The sequence below is a fragment of the Onychomys torridus genome, chromosome 16, assembly GCF_903995425.1.
Source record: "Onychomys torridus chromosome 16, mOncTor1.1, whole genome shotgun sequence".
NCBI lineage: Eukaryota > Metazoa > Chordata > Mammalia > Rodentia > Cricetidae > Onychomys > Onychomys torridus.
In genome coordinates, this window is record NC_050458.1 from 32,546,453 (window position 1) to 32,568,429 (window position 21,977).

The 21,977-nt window shown below is 49.1% G+C and overlaps 2 protein-coding genes across 4 annotated transcripts in view; one reads left to right on the forward strand and one right to left on the reverse strand.

Moving 5' to 3' along the window:
- Nucleotides 1-663, reverse strand: part of Sla (Src like adaptor) — a 50,704-nt gene extending 50,041 nt beyond the window's left edge. Inside the window, exon 1 of one of the 2 annotated variants that reach the window (XM_036208080.1) lies at nt 143-663. The gene's annotated coding sequence lies outside the window, so the exon portion shown is untranslated. The remainder of the gene's footprint in view (nt 1-142) is intronic. The other variant, XM_036208078.1, reaches the window with a different exon arrangement.
- The window catches only part of Tg (thyroglobulin), a 181,717-nt gene extending 161,434 nt beyond the window's left edge, over nt 1-20,283 (forward strand). Inside the window, exons 44-48 of one of the 2 annotated variants that reach the window (XM_036208076.1) lie at nt 5,970-6,151; nt 8,966-9,073; nt 16,577-16,711; nt 19,035-19,222; nt 20,062-20,283. In XM_036208076.1, coding sequence (XP_036063969.1) covers nt 5,970-6,151; nt 8,966-9,073; nt 16,577-16,711; nt 19,035-19,222; nt 20,062-20,177 — 729 coding nt within the window. In that variant the 3' untranslated portion in view covers nt 20,178-20,283. Of the gene's footprint in view, nt 1-5,969; nt 6,152-8,965; nt 9,074-16,576; nt 16,712-19,034; nt 19,226-20,061 lie in introns of both variants that reach the window. The other variant, XM_036208077.1, reaches the window with a different exon arrangement.
- The last annotated feature ends 1,694 nt before the right edge of the window (nt 20,284-21,977 follow it).

The window sequence follows — 21,977 nt, forward strand, 5'->3', positions numbered from 1 at the left end:
TCCCTTTAGCAGAGACTACCAAATACCCTCAGACCAAAGAGGGTGAGTGGGTAGGGCTTCATCAAATCCCAAAGACTCTTACCCCTGCCACCTAGGCCACCATGGTCCACCCAAGGAGCCCTCATGACACCCAGAGACATACCTGCAGAGCGTGGGGACCACATAGATGCCTGGGAAGATGGAAAGCCTCCGTTTGCTTGGAATGATCTTATTTCCGAAGTCGGAGCATTCTATTGAAATTCTTCATTGGTTTCTGAGATGGGGAATTATCCCCCCTTCCTCCTTCTCCTCCTGACTGCTGAAGTTGACAGTCTGTCTGCATTAACCAAGACTACATTTGCATTAGCAGAAGCAGACTTGTTCCAAGACGCACAGTTCTGTTTCCCTTCCAAGCATCTATGAGGAAGGCAAGAAAAATCCAAAGCTTAGTGTAGCCGGCGTGCCCTGGGCTTGGCTGGGAGTTGGCCTCACTCAGGAGCAGGTGCAGTGGGGGCCTGTGAAGGGGGGCTGTCTGAGAGTTGGAAAGCTGCACCTGGCAGCCAAGTCGCTGGCATGAGCCCCAGTGCAGCAGTATCAAATCCTTGGTGGCAGCTCATACTAATAGGCGGATGCAGGAATCCTCCGTGTGTGAATGTGAGGGAGATTTCTTGGAAAGAGGTGCCACCACCCCAAATCCTCATGCTAGGTCTTTAGCTAGGCAGACACAGGATGTGAATTAGGATAATGGGTCGTGATTCCTGGTTTTGACCATGTGGTTTAGGCAAGTTGCTTAGCCTGTCAGAGCTGTGGATATTGTAGCTTCCAAGTAGCACAGTGAGCCCTGTCTGCCTTCTGCACATCTAAGAATGGAGACAACTCTCACCAGAGAGGGACTCTGTGGGGATCCAGCTCCAGGATGCCCTACCTAACAACCTGTGAGCCTTCCATCCCCACTAAGACCCACACCGGCAGAGCCCACACCCATGTCTCCTCATCTAATCCTTTGGAGACTCTCCCTAATGGTAAGACGTGTGGACTTATCCCTAAATATACAGTATTTTATGACTTTTACTATAAAGATGAGTGCCAAACAAGCTAGAGTTACTATTATACTGTCACCAAAGCATCATCATCGTATTTCCTCTTAGCTAATAGGAGAATATTTTGTGGGTCTCTGAACATGTATGTAGTAGACACTTGGCACACTTGGCACTGATCCTGCTACATCTGATAGGAGGTTGGCCATTAGCTCTTAGCTCTCTAGTAAGATAAGTAGTGAACAATGGTTCACAAGTGACTTATACAAGCACCCCCAGGGTTTCATTTATGACTCTGTGTACTGGGGTCTTCTGGGATTTGGGGGAAAGTTCTGAGCATGCAGTTAGAGACCCTGACTTGCAGAGCTCACAGAAATAAGAAACAACGATGCATAAGCACTAAGGATTTCAGGTCTTGAGAGGAGCCTGGAGAAAACAGAGCCAGAGGACATCAAAGGAAACAGTAGAAAGGGAGATACACTTTAGGAAGACAGGGACAGCCTATCAGAGGTGTCTTTGGGGTAGAGACCTGCATGGGAGAAGGAGACAGCCATAGAACAGTGACATCTGAGGGTAAGCGGAGATATAGAAGCCAGAATGGGATTGGCCTATCTGCCAAACCCAGGACAATTATGTCCTGGGAACCTCAAGAGCAGTACAGGGAGCAGAGGAAGACATGAGAAAGAAAGCAGTGGTGTGAGGTCTCAGTGTATATTTAAGCAGTAAATGATGGTGTTGACATGCCCCTAACAAAATAAAAACGCAAGCATTCTAGTGGCCTGTCAAGACCTTGGTGAAGGTTGGGTAATGGAGGAGGTAGAGACCAGACTGTGGTGCTGTAGACATGCAAAGAGCTCCTCGTCCAGGACCTTGATCTTCACGCAGCTTGATTGGCAGATAGGATAGCTCTGAGTTCAGGAGAGATCCAGATGACAGTACACAGGGTTTGCCCTGCGTGGACTCTGGAGCTCTGGCTAAACCGCAGTCAGCCAAATGAGGGGCAAGAAGCTTGAGCAGAGGACATGCCTCTCTGCTTCCTGAATCCCACCTGTCCATGACACACACAGGGACCCTGCCAGCACTGTCCTTTGTGAGCCTTTCCAACCCAGCCACACTCTCATGCTCTGTCCCATAGTAGCTCATGTCAGCTCACCTGGAATCCTGAATTCCTAGCCAGCAGTAGTCCAGTCTTCAATTTTGTCCACCAAGCAGACAAAAGGGTCCCTAGAAGTTCTAGAAAAGTGGTTCTCAACCTGTGGGCCATGACACCTCAGGGCTAAAATGGCTCTTTCTTGGGGGTCACCTAAGACCATTGGAAAACACAGATGTTTACATTATGATTTATAATAGTAGCAAAATTACAGTTATGAAGTAGCAACGAGAGTAATTTTATGGTTGGGGTCACCACAACACAAGCATTAAGAAGGTTGAGGATCATTGTTCTAGTGAACTCTGAGGCACCTGAACCCAGGCAAACTCTGATGCCCTCTGAGTTTTCCTGTAGGGATTCTCCTGTGCTCTCTTACTCCCCAGACCTGCAGCAACCTAACAATCCTGCAAAACCTTGTGAGGAGCCAGTGTGCAAACAGATACAGATTAAGAGCCTTCTTCATGAGTATAGTGCAGCCCATGCCCACAGAACAGTGTGGCATGCTGTATCTGCCTTGGAGTAGAAGCTGGATAGGGGAGGAGGCAAGTAAGCCTCAGGAGAACTGTCATGTGAGGCACAGTGCAGGATGGGGTAGGAGGCAGGAGGAAGCAGTTGGAACCTGTGTGTGTGACCAGAGAATGGATCTGGTCCACCTCCCTAGAGTGAAAGCATGGCAGAAATAAGGTGCCCCTGGGTAAGCAAGAGTGTGTACAGAGAAAAAAGATGAATGAGGCATGCATTAGCTGTGCATGGCTGGCAGCTTCCAGCAAGCAGAGGGGGCGGGGGAAGGATCTGGATAGAAGACCTAAGGCTTGAACTGGAAGTAGATTTAGACCTCTCTAATTTAGTCCTGATCCTCTGCAGCCAAGGTAGGCTGAGTGTCTTAGCAAGAGGCCCCCTCTTTACATCAGTGAGAGAGAGAGAGAGCTGCTGCCTTCAGTGTGCACAGAACTCCTGAGCACGGCTGGTGGGACATAAGGTTCCTGGTGCTTGGGCATCTCTGGGGCTCCCCCATGTTAGGAAGTAGCTGTGCAGAACTGAGTCTTTTCCTAATCTCCATTTCTTCATCAGTGCAGGAACATTGCAAAACATCTAGAGACAAGAAATGGCCATAGGGGTTCCCCCACCCCTTGTTCATCAGTACCTTTGCTGAGGACTGGGGGCTGGGCCAACAGACCAGGGAATTTAACGTCTACAATAGTTCAGCCATTAATGCTTGCACAGCCCTTCAAATATTCATAGCATCCACCTAAAGAAATGAAGATAGGAATAAAAGCAAGATAGGAGCCTTGTTCCATGAAGTCAGACACACAGGGCTTTTTTCACCCTGTAGTAAAGTGGTTTGGGGCCTTTAGGCCTTCTCCCCTAGTTTTCTCATTGAAGCTAGTAAGACTGAGAGCTGGTACAAATTTGTGTCTTTTATTAAGTGACCTATGCCAGAGTTTGAACAGGGTACTTCAGACTGGCATTCCGACCTCTAAAGATAACCCTGTAGCCTAGACTTCAGTTAACTCCAACCTGCACATGAGGACTGGAGAGGTTACAGGACAAGTCAATGTCATAGTACCAGGGAGTGCAGAGAAATGGGAACCAAGCGTGAGCTGCTGGCTCCAAGCAGATCCTTCTGCTGGAGCCTCTTAGCTGCTCTTGACCGACAGCACAAACAGACATAAATTTGCCACTGGATACTACAGATGACTCCCTAGCTGCCCTAATCTTCCCAGAAGCAACCCAGAGCTGGACAACACCATGCTTTACAGTTTAAAGATGTCGGGATCAGAAGAGGTGAAATCATTCTTCCAAAGACCTCTCAAATGCAGCTTTAGACTCAGACCCTCATATTGATTCCCAACTCAGGGTTCTTGTTACCACTCTGGGCCATGCATCCATGGGTCACCTTCCTTCCATGTTATGTAGTTCTGTGTTTACAGTGTAACTTTGGGTCATGGTTAAGTTAGTGCTGAGGAAGGACTGATAGGCCTGAGCTAAATAACAGCCCATGATGGCCCTTAGAAGGTACAGACACCCTTGGTCTGGATTGTAATTTCAGGAATAGGGTGATGCCACACCCAGCACCTGGGCTTCTGGAACACTTTGGTGAAGTGCTTGGGAAATGCTTAACACCAAGCTGTGAGTGACAGGCAGTATATAGTGGCTTTAGTAGCCATTTTGTTATGCGCAATGCCAGGCAATCACAACAGATGAGAATCATCCAATTAAGTGTTCCCCAGACCTTTGGAAACTTATGAAATCAGTATGATAGACAACAGGTGGGTAGGTAAACACTAATACCATTAGTCTCGAGTAAACGGATGATAACCTAGATAGAAATGATAAAAGCAAAGTGCATGCATGATATTCATATAGAGGGTGTTTTTGCGGGGGAGGGGAGGTCTGTGAGAGAAGTGCATATGGGGATGAGGCTGGAGTATATTTTCGTGCTCTTACACAAACCTCTTTTTATTGTGACCTTGGTCTCTGGTCATGTTCAGTGATATTTGGAAGCTGTTTGTGACAGGGATGCTCATGTACTCACAGGTTGTACCTAGCAGACAGTGACACATTTCAGATTTCTTTCTAAAATATATGTTAAGATTAAAGAAACATGACCCGTTTGCACCCTAGCCCCTATGTTCCTCCTCACTATCTCCAGAAGCCAGTGCTATGCGACTGGGACATGTCTTTAATCAGTCATCCCTCAGGTGGGTAGGCCAGGCTCCTGTCCTACAGATGGGAATATGCTTGTTAGCTCACTCATGCATGGCTCCTTGTGTCCTGATCCTGGATTAATCCCTGTACTTAGAGGAGTTTGGAGTAGCTATTTGCAGAGCAGTGTAAACACACCAGGGCCTGCTAACACGTGGGCTCATGGTATACAGAAGCTCCTGGAAACATGTAAACACATACGCATCCCGAGCCTGTCTGGGGATCAGGCATCTTGGCCTCACGCCCAGACATGCATCTTCTGCCCTTCATCTCCAGAAAGGAGAAGACTGAGGCCAGAAGGTGGGAGCTGAGTTGTTCCCCACCCCACAGTGTAGCCAGTTGCCAGGCAAGGGCAGCGCAGGGAGGCCGAGAGAGGAAGGAGTGACTGTTGCTCCTGAGCAGCTAGGTAGCCCCTCAGCCCAGCAGTGCAGCCTCCTTGACTGTCTTCCCAAAAGCAGGTCTGGCCCCAGCCTCATCCATGTACCTTGCCCATGCTAAGTCTGCTCTGTGAGGCTCTGGACATCCACTTACATGTCCCTGTTTCTACCCACTAGGACATAGCCTAGCAGACAGAGAGCATGACCTTATTGTCCCAGGCACTTCCCAGGCCAGGCAGAGTTGGCCCAGGGAAAGAGTGTGTTCTTATGGCAACACTAACTGTTCATATTTTGAACGACAAGGGCAGTACTTGGAATGGAATGAACTGTCTTACATCAGACCACAGTGAGGCACAAGCCAGCAAAACCTAGCCAGATAAAAACAGAAAGAAGCAGGCATGTGGCCCAGCGTCAAACAGTAATCAGGACTAAGATGGACCATACTAAATGGGATTTGCTTCATGCCTTCTCCTAACACTAGGGGAAGGCATGCCCATTTTCAGATGGGCAAAGGAAGGCACAGAGAGGTAGAGTCACTTGCTTAAGGTCACACAGTAAAAAGTGGGTGGAGCTGGAACAAGTACAAGTGATTAATGTTGTGTTTTGATGCTTCTCAGAGAGAAAATTCTAGAATAATGTTTGAAGGACACACTGTACTTTTTAGGATATGATTGGGAAATTTGGTCTTTTTCTTCCCTTCCTCCCTCCCACTTTTCAAAGCAATTTGAGGAGAGCCAAGGCCGAACCAACAGCAAAACAGCCTTTTACCAGGCACTGCAGAACTCACTAGGTGGGGAGGACTCAGATGCTCGCATCCTCACAGCCGCTGTATGGTATTACTCCTTGGAGCACTCCACAGACGACTATGCCTCCTTCTCTCGGGCACTGGAGAATGCCACCCGGTAAGCCAGGCCCGCCAAGCCAGTTGGGGCCACTCAATACACCAGTTCATGTGGGATGCAGTTCCTCTGTCTACTATGGATGAGGGTGCAGAGGTTTCTCGTATTGTGACGGGGGCATTGAGAGGCTGGAACTTGATGCTTGGGGTGTCCTCAGTGCCCTTTTCTCAATCCACCATGAAGTAGCTACCCCGATGGGCCGTCAGACCATGTGGGAGGGTGACAGGATGAGACCCTGGGGTGCAGACACGTCCACAGCTCTGTAGTCAACTCCATGTGTGGCTGGAGTCCACTCAGTGTGTGGGAATGGAAACCTACTGGGAAGTTTCTGTCCTTACCCAAGCAGGATGAGCTCATGTGAGTTCTCAATGCCCATGTGAGTCCTTTCCTTGGGGTGCTGTTTCCCACCATCGATAGAGCTCCCTCTTCCCCACGCATTGTTCAGGCTTCTTGTCTCTACCCCAAGAAACTAAAGACTGCCCCCCAACTCTCTACTGTCCTCTGTCACAGCATCACATTGCCCCCCCCATGTATCATTAATTCACTGAAGCCAAACACAGCTTTCTTTTTAAATGCATGCTCATGTGTGTTTGCAGGTCCATGTGTGAGTGAAGGTGTACATAAGTGTGTATGTATGTAAGTATGTATGTGGAGGCCAGAGGACAATGCTGAGTGTCATCCTCAGGAATGCCACCCACCTCCTTTGAGACAGGGCCTCTCATTGGTCTGGTGCTCACCACTTAGGACAGACCAACTGGCCAGTGAGCCCTAGAGATCCTGCAGTCTGTCTCCACAGAGCTGGAATTACAGTAATAGACCACCACGCCTAGCATTTTTACATAGATCTGGGGCTCAAACTCAAGTACTCATGCCTGTGAGATAAAGTGCTGTACCAACTAGCCAGCTCCCCAGTTCCCCAAACATTATTTTTTGAGCAAGTAGGTGAGCTAGGAGCACATTTAGAGTAAGAATCAAGGGACAAACAGACTGTAGCCCTCTTCCTTCAGAGGCACTGGGCATGTGGCCCCTAGCTCTCAAATTACCTTAGAGATTGCTTGGCAGGCATGGCGATCTGTGTTCTGGTTTCCCCAACCAGGATCCCTCCAGGGGAAAGCTAGGCCCAGGGGCATCAGCATCCCATATGTGTTCCTCTCCCTCCAGAAGGAGCAAACTTGCCTTTGCTCTAAGCTGTGGGGACAGGGCCAGCGTCAAAGCTCCATCTCAATGCTCTCACTGACCTTGGCTGCCAGGAAGTATGGGCTGGAGGTCCTGTGTGGCCTCTCCACCTGAAACACTGTGGCAGTCTGCAGCAGTAGAAGTGTGGAGCATCTGCTCGGACTCTGGAGCCTAGAAAGCCTTTGCATGCCTCTTGGTGAAGAGCTCTACCCTAAACCAAGAAACCCAGCACTAACTTTAGAGACAGACCTAGACGGACCATAAGAACCCACAGAAGCATAGTCCCTCACTCTGAGTGGCTTCACAATCGACTTGGGAGCTACCCCAGTTTTCAGTAGCTGATGAGCTTAGACAAACTTGGGTTCTTACTTCAAGGTCATTTTCTGACCTTAAAGGCAACTTATTTCCAGGATAAGAGCTGAGATCTAGGAAAACTCCACTGGGGAGCTCCAAACCCCACAGCTCAAGTCCTCATTTCCTCCTGGACAACTCGGGCTACATGCTCCCTCAGCTTCTCTGCCCCCAGTCTCCAGGAGGTGTCCCTCCCTGGGGCGGCAAGCATGAGCCTTTGTCTCGAAGGTCCAGTAGCATCCTGTGCTGTTCACAGGGTGAAACCCAGCTGCTCATATCTTCCCGATGAGAAAGACCCCTTCACTAGCCCCACCTTGGAGTCCACCTGTAACGTTTCAGCTTTATCAACAATCACGAAATGTTACCAACTCCATGACCAGGGAAAGGGTGACAGCCCACTGGTTAGACAGGATTCCAGGGTGTCCTTAGCCTCCAGCAATGCAAAGTCTCTGCAAGACAGGGTCCCAGGCGGGACTTCTCATCTGGGAGACCACAGAGGACAAAGAACTCCTGGGTGTCTCGTCTCACCAATAGTGCAGTTAGGATTCAAAGCCCCAGGGCCAAGGCCAACATGATCTATCTGATCCCCGGGTTTGACCCGATCTTGAGGCACAGGGCCTGCTTGTCTATGCATACAGAGCCCACTGTTACAAGTGGAGCTTCTTAAGTTGGTTCACATCACCCAAATGAGGAATCACCACGAATCTCCATCATCTCGGCAGGTTTTGCACTGCCTCCCTCTTACCATTTGGACTGACTGAGGCCTTGCTTAGAGCTTTTGTGAACAGAGGCCTAGAGAAACTTTCTAATCTCTGTTACAACAACCAAAACCGTCTCCAGGCATTGCTGAACGTTGCCTGGGGTTTGAGGTTTGGCAAATTCAGTCCTAGCTCAAAGCCCTACAACTAAGAGTATCATATTCATGCAGTATGTTTGAGGAGTCTGCCTTCTGTTCAGAGATATACTTATTCATGTTGCACTCATCCACCGGGCTTCCTGGCACGTTTTTCTGGCATATCCCTAAGCGATGCTGATATTCTGAAAAGAGGTTCAGCCCTACCAGAGACCCATCACCATGGACACATTTCCAACTGCAGCCTGCCAGAAACCAGAGCTACAATCTACCAGTGTGGCCACTGGGGAACTGGAAAGCACCCCTGCAGGGCTGGGCAGGGGATCTTTGGGAGGATGGGCTTGGTGGGCATGGCCTGCCTGTGAGAAACACTTGCCTGCCACAGCCCTCATCCCAGAGTTATGTAATTGAAGTCTTTCTTCTGTCCTTTCCCCCAGGGACTACTTTATCATCTGTCCCATGGTCAACATGGCCAGCCTCTGGGCAAGGAGAACCCGTGGAAACGTCTTCATGTACCACGTGCCCGAAAGCTATGGCCATGGCAGGTAAGGTGATTATGAGGCTATAGCAAGTGTAGACAGAGAAGGGTCCCTGTCACCACCGTGATCCACAGAGAAGAGAAATAAGGCAGGATGAGGCACGAGCCATGCCTCTGGGATGTGGGACAGGGCTTGACCACATATGCCTTGGCTCCATCGGCTGCAAATGAGGCAGTGGCAATGGGTACCTTATCCCGTGCTGTTTCTGCCTGGGAGAACGAAGTCCAAAGTATATGAAGATCCATCCACCATGGAGAACTTGGAGCTCTGACTTGAGTTACTCTGTCTCCTGGGCTGGAGAGAGCCTTTTCCTCTGCTGGTATCCTATGTGTGTTTATGTCTCTGAGAACTAAGTAGTTAGGAAATGACCTTCCATAGCATCAAGCGTTTCTTGTTTCATGTATTTTTCTGATTTCTTGGCTTCATAGTTTCTTACTCTATAGCTCAGGCTGACCAAGAACTCACGATGTAGTCCAGGTTGGCCATGGACTCTCATCAGTACTCCTACTTCATTCTCTCAAGCACTGGGATAGGAGGCATGAGCTGCCAACTCCAGATGAAAGGTTTCTGTTGACCCCAATATCTCGAGCATCCTTACTTCCAGAAGAGGTCCAAGCACGTGGCAATAAAAATAACAAAAGCAACGAGGAAGGAGAGAGAGACATGAGAGGCACACATATGGAAAAAAAATGGCAAGGAGCTCCAGTAAGGATGCAAGGAGGTGGGATGAGAACATGGATGAAAGGGTTTGGAGGGAGGGCTGTGTGGCCCAGGCTACATGTGGAAAGCCCATTCCAGCAGGGCCTGAGATGCCTACATTAAGTGACATCTGAATATCGACTTCACACCGCAGCCCTTGGGTAAGACCTTGAATGGTGGCATCTTGATCTCAGCCTTAGAGTCTTTGGAGGATGTGGTCCCATGGACTTGTGGTCATTCACTCAGTGAAACTGAAGCTGTAGTGTGTCCAGATGAGTGGGTGGCTCGGTTTTCATAGCACTCCATAGAAACATGTTGAGCTCTTGGGAGGGTGGCAGCTTGAGGCAGTTGCTTTGGAGACAGAGGGCGTTATGGTGATATTTTATTTGTACTGAAATGTAATTTTATTTGTTGGGGGTTTATTTATTTATTTTAAAGTTGGGGGTTAGAGCTAATAGCAAGCCATAGCAGAGGCTGGGTGGTGGTGGCGCATGCCTTTAATCCCAGCACTTGGGAGGCTGAGCTAGTTAAGATCCATGCTACCGGGCATCTTGAGCCAATCAGGCTGCTCTAATAAAGCACCTTACAAACAGCCCAGGTTTATCGATTATGGTTGTGGAGGCTGAAGTCCAGGCTCAAGACACTAGCATCTTGGGGTGTCTATTGAGGGCCAACCCCCTGTCTCACCTGGAGGCACCTCTGTGCAGGATGATGAATGAGGGCCTTGTTGATTGTATTCATACCAACCTTGTGAATTAATCTCCCAAAGGCTCAGCTCTTAAGACCAGCATACCAAGGATTAGTCCTAAACTTAGAAGCCTTGGGGGATCACAGACACTTACCCTGAACCAAGGGCTGTAGTGTGTTCTCTCCTACTCCCAAGATGAGCAGCTGGGTCAGTGCAGAGCTATCTGTCTCTGCCCCTCCCAGCCTAGGGATCTGCTCCCACTAGACCACATGGTCTGCCAGCTTAGAGCTATTTATAGTTTCCACCATACCCACCTTGAGAGCCCAACAGTGTCCTGAGGTTGAGGTAGAAGGCCAAATAGCCCACTGTAGCTCTCATGAGAGCATGTGGAAGGGAGGAAGGAATGTTGAAGGAGCTCAGGAGTGTGGACACAGTAGGTGGAGCCTGTAGCCTAGTGATCTGTAGCCACTGTGGCCTGGAAGCCTATCCCAGAACATGTTCCTAGAATCATCCTTGGCTGTGCCCTGTAGTGCCAGGGCCTGGATTCATGCCACTCATGGCTCTCTAACCAGTATTTGCTTCCTTTTAGTTAGGTGGAGAGGCCACTGGAAAGGTGTGGCTCCCCCACAGCAAGGCCATATCCTCAGGAGCCCTAAGGAGCTTGTATCTTTTGTCCTAAATATTTACAGTAGTGCGCGCAGGGGAGTGGGGGTTTTTCCACACATAATAGTAAAGGAAAACACCAGCATCCATACAGTTCCGGTGGAGTCAGGAGGGCATGAACCCTGAGTTAGTTTCAGAGGCTCCTCATGTTTGCAAGGGCTGTGGGCTAAAATGCAGATGTCAGCAGGGCTGGAATCCTCCTCAGGTTCTGGAAAGGGTGCCAGGGACCTCTGGGCTCTGGTTGCCTCTGGCGTTGCTTACCAACAAGAGGCAATCTTCTTCCTGCTCCCCATCCCTTTATTCCCTTGTGTGTGTCCCTGTGTCCAAATCCCCACAGTCTTGCAGTGATATCAGTCCTGCTGGGTCAGGGTACACCCTAACAACTTCAGTTTTACTCAGTCTAAGGAAAGACTGTCCCCAAGCATAGTCCCGTTCTGAAGCACTGAGGTGAGGACTCCAGTGTCTCTTTTGGAGAGGACCCAGATATACTCTAAAGAGCACTTAGCCTCCCATAGATGACAGAGCCCCGCACTGGAGGCTTCTGGTGTCAAGGACCTGAAGGGGCTAGTCCTTCACAGAAGGACTCAACTGCAGCCTACAGCACTCTCAGTGTCCCAGGCTAGCCAGGGCTTCTCTCTGCTGTTTGACCTCTGCCTGTCCCTCTGAGGACTTATAGACTGGGCCCTTTTAATGAGCCTGGGCACCTTCATGGAGCAGCCACATGCTGTGTCAGATTCTGAAGGGTCCTCATGGCTCTCAACACCTCAGCTGAGGCTCTGTGTTTAGAAAAGGACCTGATAGGTGCTCACAAGACTGTGATGAAAGACTGAAGCCAGAAGCCAAACCATCCCTCATGGCAGGTGGAGACAAGCCTACATTTCTGGTCTGTAGGCTCCCTGGAGCTGGTACTACGGTTTGGAGTAAGCAGGTAGTGATCCTGGAGGACATCTTTCCCTGGGACCCATGGAAATTGGGTTCCAGACCCCAGTGAATCAAGGAAGAGGCGGGCTCTCGGAAATCAGCCCTAACTAGCACTCATTGCCTGAGCTCTGTCATGCCCAAGGCTGTCCCATCATTTCCAGAGGAAAGACACTGAGCTATTTGAAGCATGGCTATGTACCTCATCTACTTCCAGTCTGCAACACACCCTTGCTTCTTATCGGCTACTGACATGAGGCAGGCCATGTGGCCTTCTTGGTGACTGGGTTTCTTCACCTGAACAATGGACACAGGAGTAGGACCTCTCTCAGGGACCTTCAGTAATGGATCTGTGTGTAGGCCAGGGCCTGGGTGACTTTGAAGCACAGGACCCCCACTGTTCTTAGCCACCAGAACACGTACTTGACAACCTCCTCTGTCACCACAATCACAGTGTGGAGCCATCCATGTAGCTGACATTGCCATCACTGAGCAGATCAACGAAAGAACTTGAGATTTCTGGCAAGTTCTTTTTTGCTGCTCCAAGATCTGTCTGTCTTCCCCACAACTTCCTCCTCTCCCCTCCCCCCCCCCCTCTCCCCTCCCTCTCCCTTTCCTTCCCTTATCTCTCTCTTTCTCAGCCCCAGAGCTGCCTCTTCTCTCATTTTATTTCTGGCTCTGATCTACGTGTGTGTGTGTGTGTGTGTGTGTGTGTGTGTGTGTGTGTGTGTGTGTGTGTGTTACACCCTGCCGTCTGTCTCATGCCTCTGTTCTGTTAGCATACATCAGCTTTCCTGGCCAGTGCCAGCAAGCAGACACTATACCACCCCCTTCCTTATAGAGCACTGCTCAGGTGTCCCAGAACGGCAGTGCGGCGCTCCGGTGCCCACCCCATCACACATGAGCTGTCCTTCCTGCCGAGGGCAGGCGAATTGCGATGTGAGGGCAAGGACAGAGAATCCCAAACCTGCAGAGTGAGAGAAGTGCCTCAGATCCAGAGTCAAAGTTCAGAGGGCACCTCCTCTTAGACCATCATTTTACCAGCCCAGAAACAGAAGTCCAGGGAAGACTGGACGTGTTCCGCTCACAGCAGCAGCAGCAGCAGCAGTCTGGACTCTCGCCTGTCTCTTGCCATCTCCTGTAGTCTCTTTCAATTGCACACATTTCAGCCAAAACCAGATTGCTGAAGTCCGTATTAAGTAGTAACCATACTAGCTGTACAAGCTTGGGCAACTCACTTAGCCTCTCTGGGCCTCTTAGCAGATACCTAGGAGAAGAACATCTGTTCGACAGAGCTGCTGAGAAGGGGGATGGAGACAGACCTGTGAAAAATGTATTCTCAGGCTTGCATATATTCTGGGGAGGGGCATGCCCGCATATATATCTGGTAGACATTGAGTGCCAAGACTGTAGATGTGAGGGAAATTCACCATGGCTTTCATTGTCTCTCCCCTTTATTGGCTGTTTCTTCTGAGCAGGTTCCCTTGCCTCAATGTTCTGGCCTCAGAAATGGGTATTATTTCTTCCACTTAATCTTTGGAGTACGAGGATCAAAGATAATACATGTTCAATACCCAGCACCCTGAAGACCTTCAATGTTTGTAGTTAGAACTGGTTATTTTAAGGCATTAATAAAATTCTGCTAGGAAAAAAAAGTAAATAAAATGAGTAGGAAGGGAGGCACATCCCTCTTTTAAATATACCCAACTGTGGGAAACAGAACTGTAAATCTTGCCCTTGAGATGTTTTGAACACCACTGGTCTGCATTCTAGACACTTCTCTGCATTCCAGGGCCCCTGCCCAGCCCAGATCCAAATGCTGTCTCTCCAGCTGGCTAGCTTGCTGGCTTTGCAGAGCCTAGAAAACAGTATAGGACTGGATTCCTGAACTGGGTCCCTGGGCCCAGCCACATCCTGTGTGAACCTTCAGGTTATCTCCCAGGGTGAATGAAAGCCAGTCACTCCTGTCACTGACCACCACACCCTGCAGTGGTCTGTCCACTCTGCAATCATCTTTAACACTGCCACGACAGATGCCTGCCTGATACAGGGCAATCAACAGAGAGCACACCCATCCATCTACACACAAGTTCAGGTCACTCAGCAGGGCCAGGAGGGAGGCGACCTAAGGTGCTGGGCTCATTACTGAGAGAAGGACTGTGTAAAAAATGCTACATTCGAGCTTCAACCCTCAAAGTCAGGGAACAGTGCCAGTGCAAAAGTGAACAGGGAGCTAATGGTCTCCCCAAAAAATAGTTGTCAGGTGTCAGGGCCCTGAAGTGGGAAAGGCCTACATGTCTACAGGTAAAGAAGGCCAGATAACTACTGTGCTCTACTGAAGGTGAGGAGACAGGCTGCAGGTGTGAGGAAAACCGACAGGTCTTAATCATTTTCATAGGCGTTTATCCCAGTGTGAGAAGAATATCCTTGAACTCGGTGTTTTTATCTTCAAAGACATGCTGTTTACAGTGCACGGTGATCTTTTCACTTGTACCAGAAAACATGGCTCACAGAAAACACTGTAACTTTTGGTGGTTGTTCATGAGACATAAAATACCAGCCCCCATGGTCTGAGGTGTGGATTTTCACATTGAACCTGTCACCCACGTTCATTCCCTTCCTGATCCGTTTCAAAGTTAGAGGCCTAGGTAGGAAGATGCTGTTTTCAGATCCCCTTCTGAATTTCCTGCAAAACCATAAACTCAATGTGTGTTCCACAGTTTGATTTCTAGGCTGGGCCTCTTGAAAGTGGACTATCTGCATGATAGACAATGAATTTAATGCCCCCCCCCCCCCCCCACGGTAGCGCTTGGCAGACACTAGCCTGAATACCAAGAGAGAGTGTGGCTGAAAAAGTTTTGATAGGTGTTGGTGGCACTTTATGGAAGAAGTCACCTGTCCAGTTCAGTCAGCTAGAAGCTGTGACTGTCCCACCACACAGTTTACCATCGGCAGCTCTATTACACTCTGAGGAGATCAGAAACACTGCTGCACTGTGGGTAGTTTCTGAGATGGAGATGGGCACCATGTAAGAACTTCCCCTGGGGCCCCGGTGGGACTGGAGTATGTGAAGTAAATGGGATGCTCACCCTTAAAAGGTTGCCCAGGAACACATGTGACCTGTGAGGCCCATGATGACGACCTGATGCTTTCTCAGATTAGGTTTATCCAAAGAGAGACATGAGCCAGGTGCTTGACAAGTCTGTGGTGTCTCAAAAAGAAGCAACCAGGCCATGAAAACAAGACTTCCCCTCCTCCATTTCCCAGATTTTCTTCAGAGGAAGGGCCGTAGGGCTGAGGTACACTTTGTGGGTACTAGGTCAGCATACTTCCTCTCACAGTGAGAACTTCAGGATCCCTGTGGTTACAGACTCATCCCCAAACCTGTCACATGGTTAGGGTGCAGTAGGCCTTTTCCAATATTGCCTCTAACCCTGACATCAGAAGGATGGTAACTTCCAGTACCCAAACTGTCAAAAACGTCATCACTATCTCTATCCCCCGCCCCACTCCGCTCTTGGCTGGAGGAGAGCCCAGCTCAGCCACCTTCCAGCTGAGACCATTATTTAGAGCTCTTTGGGAGCAGCACCCAATACTGCTTCCTGCTGAGCTTCATGACTTATGGCTTCTAGACATGGAGCTCATGTGGGAAGTCAGCAGTGGACAGTCCTCTCAGTATGACAACAGTTTGGCTCCCTGGGAAGGATTTAACTTGAGCAGGGCTGAGGTAAAGTCAGAGACCTCTAGTGAATTCTGTCCTCACTGGACAGTGGCACTGGTAGCCTTACCTCAGTTCAGGCTTCTTCCCAGGAGCCTCACGGCCATGGTCAAAGGCTCTCTGGCTTAGACACTACCTAAATTCCCCACTTTTTCAGGTGTGATCTGCAATTCTTCTTGACTCAGCTCTTACCTCACTCTCAACTGGAGCCCAATGAACACTAGCAATCATGTCGTCTGTCACTCTTTGGATTTTTCTAGAATAGAAAAATGACCCCTTGTCATTGTCAGCGTGAAGCAATTTGTCAGTAGAGATGTGAGGTCTATGAGCCTAATGCCTACTAGGGATTCACCTAAGTCATAGCATGTATTTATTGAATGCCTACCAAGTGTCAGGTGCTAGGGTGGGCTACATGGATAAAAGTCAACCTCGAGGAGCTGGGATGGTACAATTTACAAATAAGAGGCCAGTGTAGAAGAGAGACTCAAAGCCTGCCATGTTTTATGATTTTGCTTACTGCAGAACAAACAAACATTTAAAGATGATATAGGTATTGTAGCTGGAATGCAGTCAAAAGGCCAATCCAAAACATTCCCAGGTCATTATTTCTCAATAGCAGGTAAGCCTCAGCCACCACATATACTATGGGTCTACCCCAGACCAGATTAGCCCCTGGATACAGGCCAAGTGGAACTCATACTAAACAAGGAATCCTGCATTTGGTATGAAGTATGTGAAGTCTTTGTTTTAGTTGGACAACTGCTAGGTTTTGGTTTATGTTTATCACCTCATACCTTTTGCCTTCCTCTCCCCATTTCCTCAGCCTTGAATTGCTGGCAGACATGCAGTATGCTTTTGGATTGCCCTTCTATTCTGCCTACCAGGGCCAGTTCTCAACGGAGGAGCAGAGCCTGTCCCTGAAAGTCATGCAGTACTTCTCCAACTTCATCAGATCCGGGTATGTGGCCCACTCCTTTCCTGAATCCTGTCATGTGCTCCCTCCCATTCCCGTAGCTGAATACAAAGGCCACATTTTTATCAGCTGACTCACCCTGGCCACAAAACCTGCAATTCTCCACTACCATATCCCTGTCTTGGCTTCCCTGTTTCTAATCAATCTTTGTGTAGATAAATCATGAGGAAAGCTTCCAGCTTGAGTCCCTCCTTGCTCAGACACACTGATGCAATAGGTCAGGGTTTCTTCAGCCTCTGTCCTGTTGATGCTTGGAACCAGCTAAGGTGTGTGTGTGTGTGTGTGTGTGTGTGTGTGTGTGTGTGTGTGTGCATGCATGTGTATCCTGTAGGATAATTGATAGTCTCTCTGGCCTCTGTCCATTAGACACCAACAGTATACACTGTGTTGTTTACATAACTGTGGTAAAATGCCCAACAGACAGCTCATGGGAGGAAAGGTTTAGTTGAGGTCCCAGTTCCAGAGGGTTTGTCCTTGGTCACTTTCCCTAAAAGCATCATCACAGCAGCAGAGGTGTGCAAAGAAAACTCCTTCACCTCATGGAAGACAGGAAAGAAAGCGAGAATGGAGATCAGGAGGGACAAGGCACATGATATTCTGAGTCCATTCCCCACTGACCCATTTCCTCCAGGAAGACTTCACCTCCTAAAGATCCAAATGTCTCATGATGGCCCTACAAGCCAGGAACCAGGCATTCAACTTGAGGACTTGTGGGGAACTTATTACATTCAAAACCTATCACTCAGTCTTATTCTGGTAATGGTAATCAAAAATGTCCCTGGCAACCAGGCATCACATATCACCTGTGATCCCAGCCCACAGGCTGAGGCAGGAGGATTGAGATTTCCAGACCAGCCTAATCTATATAGAAAGACCCTGTCTCAAAAAAATAAATATTAAAAAATCCACAGGGATTGCCCAGTGGATCCCCTGGGAGGTAAGACCAATGGGAAGAGAGCCATTCTGTGCCCCATGGGTACACTGCCACCTTAGGATGTCAACTGTGGTGTGTTACCCTGGCATTCTTGTGCTCCAACATCTCTCACCTCCTCCCCAGTAGTCTCTCATCCAGTCTTGTGGCACACCACTTCCCAGATGCGCTGTTCCTCCCCACTCCTGGTACTACTTCCTTTATCTACTTCCTTTGTCTCTGCATGTCCTAGAACTCTCATAGTTCCACCAGGGAAGAGAGAAAACATCCGGGCACAGCTACAAGCTGCTAACAACCTCAGGCAGTGAACATGGAGCAAAGTCAGTTTTGTGAAGTTTTGCTGTGGAAGTTGAAGGGAAAGGGACGTTTCTTCTTGTTAGAGTTTTAGAAAATGTTTTCCTGAGCGGTAAGCAGCATCCACACAGGACTTTTAAGCCATTCAGATGAGCTAAGGGAAGCTGCTCTGGGGAGGGTGATCTGAACCAAGGCAAGTGGTGAGGAAGCACCCTGGCTGTGAGGATGGAGCTGATGAGACGGGGCTCAGATTTAGTGAGTAAAATGAATCATGATGATGGCATCTGGGATGCAGAGATATCAAGATGTCCTTAAGACACTTCCAGAAGGGTGAGCTGACATTATGAGTGTCCATCTTTCTTGGGATCAAGGCTGATGTCTGCACCCAGGCTTGTGCAGCCTGAAGGAGGGCACTCACTTTCACCAGGAGAGCTTCCAGGGGAGGGATGCTTTGGTGGAAAGGTCTAGAATGGCGGTTTTCTCCCCAGGAGAAGTGTAGAGTGGATGATGAGAAAAGAGATTGTCACATGTTTTAGGTTCTCCACTCTGCTCTGAGATTCTGAGGCCAAATGGCTCTCTTGACAAAACCAACTGCCCTGGAACCCTATATCCTGGAGATCAATCCGCTGTCCTGATACCTCTGGGAATGATATCTTCTTCATGGGACTTTAGTCTATGACTTCCAAGGTCGCCTCTGACCCCACCTTCTTATCCATGGCTTACATAAGCAAGGGCCTTCAGAAACGGGGCGGGGTGGCATCCAGATCAAAGGGCCTCATCAAGAAGGGGTACCCCGTTCTCCCGAGCATTCAGAAAGATGGGACCCTCACTAGGTCCTGAGTGGTGCCACTGAGTCACGAATTGGGTATGGCCTGTTAGAGGTGATTTCAGAGAGCTTTTGTGGCCCAGTGCTTCATAATACAGTTAGGGTCCCAGCTGGATGCTGGACCAAGTGGGTTCCCATCTGTAACTCAAACTTGAATGGTTTGCCCTTGAAGGCCAGAGCAAGTAGGATGTGATATCAAGTGTTGAAAAGAAAGATGCATTTCCCCTAGAGATGCTGCTTTCCTCTCATTTCCCTAGAAACCCCAACCACCCACATGAGTTCTCAAGGAAGGCAGCCGAGTTTGCAGCGCCCTGGCCCAACTTTGTCCCTGGAGCTGGAGGAGAAGGCTACAAGGAGCTCAGCGCCCAGCTTCCCAATCGGCAGGGCCTCAAACAAGCTGACTGCTCCTTCTGGTCCAAGTACATCCAGGCTCTCAAGGATACAGGTAGGATGCCCTAGGGGGTAAGAATGTGGGAGTGTGTTAGATGTAGCGCCTGCCGATTAGCTATGTGTTGGCTTCCACGGCATGCATGGAGGCTGCCAGGTCACTAGGTACTGGAGGTAGAGCCCCTTTTCATGAGGTGCCCACAGGCCAAGACTCTTTTGCTGCCAAGAGCGTCCCGTTCTGATGGAGAAAATGAGGCAAGCAAAGGTGGGGCTCAGTTAGAGGGCACTGAACGGAGGGAGGGAAGGGCATGTGAAGGTTGAGTGGCAGCCAGCCTCTAGCCAGTAGCACTGGAGCAGGAAAAGAAGGATCTTTAACCCATTGGAGCCCTTTGCACGGGGAGGTATAAGACAGCATTCCCACTTCCTGCTGCTGGGGCTTAAGGGATAAACCGGACCATGGTAAGAGATTAGGACTGTAGAAACAATATGGTTTCCTTAAGATACTTCCAGGAGAATAAGGAAATGAATGGCATAATCCAGTGAATGTCCTTCCTCTTTCCTTTCCCTGGAGTACCTGTACCCAAGAGACTGAGGGGTCCCAGAGGAGGGATGAATTATGGGAGGGTCCAGAATGACAGCTCTGCAGGCAGAGAGGGAGAGGTGGAACATCAGAGAAGAGACCTTTGTCTAAAGTGTTTTAGACTCTCAACTCTGCTTTTAGCTTCCAGACCAAGTGAGTCCCCTGACATTCCTAAGGACCATTGTACCCTTAGCATGTCCCTGCATCCTGGAAATGAATCTGATGTCTGTGGGGAACTGATAGGGAATGAATCTGGTCCTGGGGTCTCTTACCAAAGGATTGATTCTGGTCCAACCTGTGCTTCCTTTCTGTTACAGATGGAGGCAAGGATGCACAGTTAACCAAGAGTGAAGAGGAAGGCTTGGCAGTGGGGTCTGGGCTGGAAGAAGACTCAGGTTCCCTGGAGACTGGCCCTAAGAGCTATAGCAAATGACCAGCCCTGAGACCTCCCGTCCACCCCACCAGCTCCATCTCAAACTGCCCACCATGGTGATTTTGCTCTATACAACCATTTGCTTTCAATAAAATGTCTGCACACAGCAAAGCCTTGGTGATTCTGGCTTGTGACTTCAAAGCAGTTCTTGGTGACACTGCAACAGGTGTTAATGTAAATCTTACTGAGATTTGGCTCCTAGGTGACTGGGTTGTCAACAATATTTATAGTGCATCCACCCTGCTTCCCTGGGGAAGCAAGGTTCCTGTCCCTCTGAGAGAGGAAGACAGTGGCACAGAAAATGGGGCTTCATCAAAGGCAGGGGCTCCAGAGAGACAGTTTCTTTCGTCTAAGTGAAGGAAAGTTCCAGAATTCAAATAGGAAGACTAGATCTGGGGCAGCAGTATAGCAAGAGGCAAGGAGGTCTGAAGCTGTGTGTGATGGTAGAGATGGATGTGTGATGGTAGAGATGGATGGAACAGGGGTAGAACTGGAGACTTTGATTGCATGTGAGGAGTGTCAGGAAACAGGATTACCCAAGCTTCAGGACAAGCATCTAGTTTCTGCTCATCCTCCCTAAAGGGAACATTGGTAAGAGCAACTCTCTCTGTCTCTGTCAATCTGTCTGTCTCTGTCTGTCTGTCTCTGTCTCTTTCTCTGTCTCTGTCTCTGTCTCTGTCTCTGTCTCTCTCTCTCTCTCTCACACACACACACACACACACACACACACACACACACACACACCCACCCCAAGGCTATGTTGGAGCAGGTGGAATCCATTGGCACTCTCTGTCATTTGCATGGCACATCATAAAATGTGTTCACACCCATCATCTCACTTGAGTTCAGACCAGACTCCGTGATGCTTTGCAGGTTGGATGGGGCTCAGCAAGGCTAGTGGAGTGTTAGGATTCAGAAAAGAGTAAGGGAGGGAGATGGAGCCTGACTCAGTCCCATGCCTCAGTGGGACTCTGAGGCCGAGGCTAGCCCAACATGTTTAGATGGCCGCTGTCTTCTGTTTTCCTGGCTTTCTCTCCCAGGGGGTCAGGACTTTTGCTTTCCCAGTGCTCATCACGGGGCCCAGTGTAGGATGATACTCTCCGTCACAGAGAATGTGAAAGCTCCACCATCAGATGGATCAGTTACATTTACTGGGTGGAGTACCATTTAACAAGGGACAAAATGGAAACCCTTCTAATTTTCTTACTACTGCCTTATTGCAGTAGTCACTATAATGACCCCTCTAAGGCTGTGCCAGCTGAATCCCTGGAACTTTAGATGGCATGTAGACTTAGAGTTGATAGTCAGCCTGCCTTCAACAGCCCAGAATTACCTATGTGGATCCACTATAATGTTAAGAGCCACTCAGTCTCGACTGGGGAGGCAGAACAGCGGATCAGAGAGAGGATGACATGAAAAGATCTCACCACAGCATCACAGTTTTTTAAGATGGAGAGAATGGGATGTGGACAAGGGAATGTGTGCAGCTTTCAGAGACTGGAAAAAGCAAAGGGATGATCCTCCCCAGGGCCTCCAGAAGGGAATACACCCTGATGACATGGTTTCAGCCCATTAGAGATTCATGTCTGGCTTCTGATCTACGGAACTATAAAGCGATGAACCTGAAAGTTGGCAGTAATTGTTACAGCAGCCATCAAAAGCTAATGCATCGTTATGCTTGTATACACACACACACACACACACACACACACACACACACACACACACACACACATTCTCATTCCGTTGACCAGCTACAGGCCTAGCTAGCTCACTGTTTTCCTGATAATAAAAAGTCCA